We start from the raw sequence: 6548 nt of genomic DNA, 5'->3' as shown, positions 1-6548 counted from the left end.
ATCCTTGATGCAACTATAATATACTATGGTTCAAATAAAATTCTTTAGATGTGACAATAGCATGCATGATTTGTTATCTATTTATTAGTGTTTTACTTTCTTATCTGGCCAATTGTATGCGAGGTAGCATGTGAGTGCATCTTCTTGCTCTTTCACCTAATTTTGGAAAAAATGATACTATCTATGATTTTATTATTTTTCTAATGACTATATAACATTCATAGCATGGAACCATTCTCCGTCACCTTGCTCATAACACATTGGTTACTTGACCAAGAAGCTTTAAGAAGCTCATTTACGAATTATTTTAATTTAGTGATATAACAATTAATATTAGTTGATATGATAATACATACTTGTGGCAACAAAAGAGAATAATCTCGTGGATACTTTATTTTTTCAGAAGTATAATTTTTATTTTTGAGCTGTAGATAGATTGTACTAAGAAGTCTAATTAGTGATAATTTTAGAATCTGGTTCTGATGGCAATTATATGACAATGCTCTTAATCACTGAAGGAGTTCAAGAATGAATTGAGACACTATGAAAGGGTCGCAGTGGCTGCCATAATGTTGCAACAATGGCCATTAAAAAATCATGAATGAAGATTTGTATGGGGACCACCTGCATGCTTTTTAATTATAAGTTATGAAAAGAAGCTTTACTATCCTTATTCCTTGTAAAAGAAGTACAAACTAATTAAATATGATTTAACTAACACAGCAATCTAAGAAATCATATTGATAAGACAAGCTTGAAAAAATTAATCAAATTAATGCTCTGTGAAACGTCCATGAAACCTAAGAATCTTTTCTGACATTGAACTAACATTGCCCCAAGGATTTGAAACTTTTATATGGCATCAGGGTAAGTGAGAGTGGGACTCCTTCGAATGCACCAGTATAAAAATTTGGGCGCCATAAAGTTGTGATTTGATTTAAAGCATGAGAACTAATGGTCGGGCCAAGGCGTGGATCCCACTCTTTTTGATGAATGTCGACCCTTAGCTGATGGCATGACAAGACTTCTCCTCGTAACAGTCCATGTACAGCTCTGATCCTGCTGGCCACCTACCTTATTGGCAGGAAGACCCATGCCACCTATGACGTTTTCATTTCTCAAGCAATGCAAATCTCTTTTTTTTTTCTTTGTCGAGCCAGCATTAACAACCAAAATGATTAATCGAGAGATGCTTCACATGTATGTGTGATCCCAAAATTAATTATATTATATATAATTATGTGAATGTTTATTTAGAAGGAGTTGGATTTTAAAATAATAATAAAAACAAGTGACTTTCATTTCAGCTGTTTGATTAGAGGGAGTCTCATCCTTATTTCGATTTTAAGAAAGAATATGTTGAAGAAAAATGGATTGCCCCGAAACACGTGGACGCATCACCGGCACGTGATGGAAAGTGTCCGACCTCGAGGCGCCCGACCTCGAGGCGCTCGACCTTGAGGCGTCCGACCTTGAGGCGCCCAACCCCAAGGCCCCCGATCTCGGCATCCCCGACTTCAAAACGCCGAGCCGACCTCAGAAGGCTGACTTTGTCGTCCACATGCTGCGGCCACGCCCTACGGAAACCTCACCGCACCATGCTTCGCTTGCCAGCCATGCCACGACATGTCAACCGGGGACTATGCCCTAAACGACTGCCAGCAATTAATGTGCATGGCCTCCACAGATCTCCGGCTTACTCAACAATAAATGTGCATGCTCTCCACGAATCTCCGGCTTACTCAAAATCTCAAGCCATCCACGGTAACTCGTTGACTCACTCCTCTCCGTTCAGTCATCTACGACAACTCTCTCCAATTTTCAGCAACAGTTGGCGCTAGAGGAAGGGCTCGAGTTGCGATCATGAAGCTAAGGAGCAAAGGAGCCTCCAACGCCTCCCGGCGTCCCGTACTAAGTTCTGGACACTCAGTCCAGAACTCGCCGCCAAGACCTCCGACGGATCCAGTCCCCCAAGTCCAGCCGGAACAATTCAACGTTCTGGTACAGCAAGTTCAAGCTTTGGCCACAGTAGTCCAAGGCCTGCAGCGTGTGGAGGCTCTCCCTATGCCGCCTCCACAGGTTCAGGCCCAGTCAGTCTTCCCTCCAGACGGATCGACGCCCCAAGGTCAAAACCTCCATGACTCTTCGAGGGTCAACAACGGAGAACAGCATGGCTATCAGGATTCAACCCGGGCGTCTCCTCATAGAGAACCACTAGGGAGGCACCCGGATAGATGGCCACAGCTCTCAGAGGCAGAGTCGGCTCTAGGTGAACTAGCGCCAGAGCAGACCACCGTGGCAGTCCCCCAGGATGGGGAACTCGATAGGAAGGTCGAGAGGCTCGAGCGGCAGATCGAGGCGCTCCACAGCCAGAAGGCAAGGCGCGAGGGTGACTTCGAGTTTTCTACCAAGTCATCTTTCTCCCGCCAGATTGAGGAGGAACCGGTCCCACCACGGTTCAAAATGCCCCAGGTAGAGCCCTACAATGGGACTACCGACCCCTTCGACCATCTGGAGAGTTATCGGGCCCTTATGGCATTGCAAGGGTCCTCAGAGACCGTGCTCTGCAAGGCCTTTCCGGCGACACTCCGAGGAATGGCTCAGCTTTGGATCTTCGAACTGAAGCCGAGCACTGTGTCCTTCTTTGAACAGCTCGGCAGACAGTTCGCCACCAACTTTGCTGCCAGCCGACGCCAACGGCGAACGTCGGACTCCCTCCTCGATATCAAGCAAAAGGAGGAAGAGTCCCTCAAAGACTACCTCGATTGCTTCACCGCCGCAACCTGGGAGATCCGCGAGCTCGACCAGTCGATAGCTATGTCAGCGCTAAAGACTGGAGCTCGGTCCTACAGATTTCTCTTCTCTATTGAGAAAACATTCTCCACCGACTTCATCGAGATGCTGGCCCGAGCTTGAAAGTATGCGAAGGCCGAGGAGCCTATTGCCTCTAAGCGAGGTACGGCCGAGCAGGCCCCGAAGAGGCAGAAAAGGTGCCACAAGAAGCGCGGCCGTCCGAGAAGCCGGTCTCCCCATCGAGATAAGAACTTACCTCGGCTGATGAGTCCACCTCAACAGCGAGCGCCGCCTCGACCGAGATCTCTACCTCGGCCACGGATGCCCCCAGGGAGGTACGAGAATTACACTCCCCTCAATGCACCTCGGGCAAAGATCCTCATGGAGATAGAAGGACGAGACTACCTCCGACCACCACCCCCGATGCGGGAGACAGGAGCCCGATGCTACTCAAGGAAGTACTGCCGCTTCCACCGGGACCACGGCCACGACACGGAGGAGTGCTTCCAGCTCCGAGATGAAATCGAAGCACTCATATGCCGTGAAGTACTCAACCGGTTCGTGCAGAACCGGCATGAGGAAAGGAGGCCAGTAGAGAATGCCGCGCCGCCCGAAAATCCAAGTGACAACAGACCCATTGCCGGCATCATCAACACCATCGGAAGAGGCTCGGCTGGAGAACCAGTAGGGAGAAGAACCCCTCTGAAGCGTCCACGCACTTCTGAAGCAATCTCGTTCTCGGACGAGGACTTAGAAGGAGTTGAGACTCCTCATGATGACGCTGTGGTCATCTCCATGATTATAAATAAATTTGATGTAAAACGTGTCCTGGTTGATAATGGAAGCTCAGCAAATATTTTGTATTACGATGCCTTCCAAAAAATGGGGATGACGGAAGACCAACTCCGGAGAGTGAACGCTCCGCTGGTCGGGTTTACCGAAGACTCAGTCCCGGTTGAAGGTGTAGTTAGCCTACTCGTCACGGTCGGGCTCGCCCCCTCGAGAGAGCACCATGAAGACGGACTTCCTTGTGGTCCGCCTGCCTTCAGTCTACAACGCCATCCTTGGGCGATCGGGACTCAATGCCCTCCGAGCCGTAGTCTCGACTTGCCATCTGCTTGTGTGGTTTCTTACTGAACAAGGAGTAGGCGAGGTTCATGGGGATCAGATGGTGGCCAAGCAATGCTGCATGGCCACCCCCAAAGCAAAGCACCCGGCTGAAGAGCCAAGCCGAGCAGGACCATCGACTGAAGCACCAGCACAAGCCTCAGACCAGCCGCTACCCATTGAAACTCTAAAAGTATAGGATGATTCCAAGGAGGAGCGAGTAGAACCTGCTGAGCTCCTCATTCAAATTTCCTTGAGAAGGGACCATCCAGAGCTAACCGTGCAAATCGGCTCCGGCCTGAGCTCTCACGAGCGAGGTCGCCTGATCAGGTTCCTCCAGTCCAATTTGGACATCTTCGTCTGGTCGCCTGTGGATATATTGGGGATAGACCCTAAGGTCATGGTACACCAACTCCAGGTGAAGCCAACTTGCAAGCCCATAACGCAAAAGAAGCGGAGCTCTGCGCCGGAATGACAGCGAGTGACGGTCAAGGAGGTCGACAAACTCCTCGAGGCCGACTTCATCTGAGAGGTCTCCTATCCTGAATGGCTCGCCAATGTAGTCCTCGTGAAGAAATCTAATGGAAAATGGCGCATGTGTGTGGACTACACCGACTTGAATAGGGTCTGCCCAAAGGATAGTTTTCCTCTCCCCAGTATCGATCAGCACGTCGACTCCACCTCGGGACAACAACTGCTGACCTTTATGGACGCCTTCTCGGGGTATAATCAAATCCGAATGCCATCCGAGGATGAGGAAAAGATGACCTTCATCACTGATAAAGGCCTCTACTGCTATAAGGTGATGCCGTTCGGGCTGAAGAATGCCGGAGCGACATATCAGAGGCTGGTCAGCTAGGTCTTTAAAGATCAAATAGGCCGAGATATGGAGGTCTATGTAGACGACATGCTAGTGAAGAGTCGGACGGCGGAGCACCATATAGCCGATCTCGACGAAGCATTCTCCACCCTTCGAAAATACCAAATGAAGCTCAACCCCACCAAATGCGCCTTCGAAGTCACCTCGGGCAAGTTCCTCGATTTTATGGTAACCCAGCGCGGGATCGAAGCGAACCTCGAGAAGATCCGAGCACTGAAATGGTGCCACCAAAAACAGTCAAGATGGTACAGCGGCTCACTGGACGAGTAGCAGCCCTAGAAAGATTTGTTTCCAGGTCGGCCGAGCGGTGCCTCCCATTTTTCAAAATCCTCAAGCGGCTGAAGAACTTCCTATGGTCGGAGGAATCTCAGCGAGCCTTCGAAGATCTCAGACGCCTTCTTGCCTCCCCTCCATTACTCACAAAGCCCCATCAAGGCGAGCCCATCTATTTGTACTTGGCCATCTCCCCGGTGGTGGTAAGCTCGATCCTGGTCCGAGAAGAAGACAAGCTTCAGAGACTGATATACTACACCAGCCGGATCCTGAGGGATGCTGAGACTCGATATTTTAAGCTAGAGAAGACAATCTACGCGCCAGTCATCTCAGCCCGAAGGCTTCGACCCTACTTTCAGGCCCATACTGTGACCATATTGACCGACCAACTTATGAAGCAAATTCTGCAACAGTCAGATCGTGTGGGGAGGATCGCTAAGTGGGCTGTCGAGCTCGAGGAGTTCGACCTGGAATATCGCCCAAGGCCGGCAGTCAAGGCCCAGGTGCTCGCCGATTTTATTGTGGAATGCACTCTGCCGGATGATCCCGAGCCCGAGCTCACGCCAATGAAGGAGACTACGGGACAACCATGGATTCTACATGTGGACGGCTCCTCAACCTCAGGGGGTAGCGGAGCAGGCCTCATTCTCACTAGCCCAGACGGGGTAGTCGCAGAGCAGGCCCTACGCTTCAAATTCTCCGTCTCGAATAATGAAGCAGAGTACGAGGCACTCATCGCTGGGCTCAAACTGGCGAAGGAGCTGAGGATCGAGAACCTCAAGGTCTTCAGCAACTCCCAACTGGTTGTAAGCCAGATTTTGGGAGACTTTGAAGCAAGAGAACCATCAATGCAGAAATATCTCCAAAAGGTGCGAGACATCACATCCGCATTGGGCTCCTTCAACATTCAGCACATACCTAGAGCAAAAAATACAAGGGTGGACCAATTATCGAAGCTAGCGACCTCTCGCATGAGCGAGCTCCCGAAGATCACAACACTTGAGTATCTCCAAGTGCCCAGCACCGAGGAACCCGAGCCAGCTCTCTGCATCGAGTCCGAGCCGAGCTGGATGGACCCGTTCGTCGACTATCTGCAGAACGAAGTCCTCCCCAATGATGAGCTCGAGGCCCGCCGAATCAGGCGTCAAGCCTCCCGATACATTCTATATGAAGGCAAGCTTTACTGCGGATCGTTCACTTCTCCCCTCCTCAGATGTCTCTACCCGTCAAAGGCAAACTATGCCATCCGGGAGGTTCATGAAGGGATCTGCGGGAACCATTTGGGAGGATGAGTACTGGCCCACAAAATTTTGCGCCAAGGATATTATTGGCCCACACTTCAAAAGGATGCATTAGACTTCATCCGAAGATGCGATTGGTGTCAGCGGAATGCCAACATTCAGCGCCGACCCTCAACCCCGCTGACCTCGATCAGCGCTTCCTGGCTGTTTGCCCAATAGGGATCGACATCTTGGGATCATTTCCCCTAGCTACC

The 6548-nt window shown here is 50.1% G+C and overlaps 1 protein-coding gene across 1 annotated transcript; it reads left to right on the top strand.

Moving 5' to 3' along the window:
• Window positions 1-5022: 5022 nt before the first annotated feature.
• On the top strand, window positions 5023-6345 carry LOC149751367 (uncharacterized). Its single transcript, XM_089927107.1, has one exon. The coding sequence runs from the start codon at window positions 5023-5025 to the stop codon at window positions 6343-6345; it is 1323 nt and encodes a 440-aa protein (XP_089783233.1).
• The last annotated feature ends 203 nt before the right edge of the window (window positions 6346-6548 follow it).

This window comes from Phoenix dactylifera, chromosome 14, assembly GCF_051530095.1.
Source record: "Phoenix dactylifera cultivar Ajwa chromosome 14, Ajwa_hap1_PhDact_Kaust_v1.1, whole genome shotgun sequence".
NCBI classification, from domain to species: domain Eukaryota; kingdom Viridiplantae; phylum Streptophyta; class Magnoliopsida; order Arecales; family Arecaceae; genus Phoenix; species Phoenix dactylifera.
Note: the sequence above shows the minus strand (reverse complement) of the source record. Positions and strands in the feature narration are given on the sequence as shown.

Coding starts and splice junctions, on each gene's coding strand:
- LOC149751367 (XM_089927107.1), top strand. CDS start 5,023: ATGGTACAGCGGCTCACTGGACGAGTAGCAGCCCTAGAAAGATTTGTT.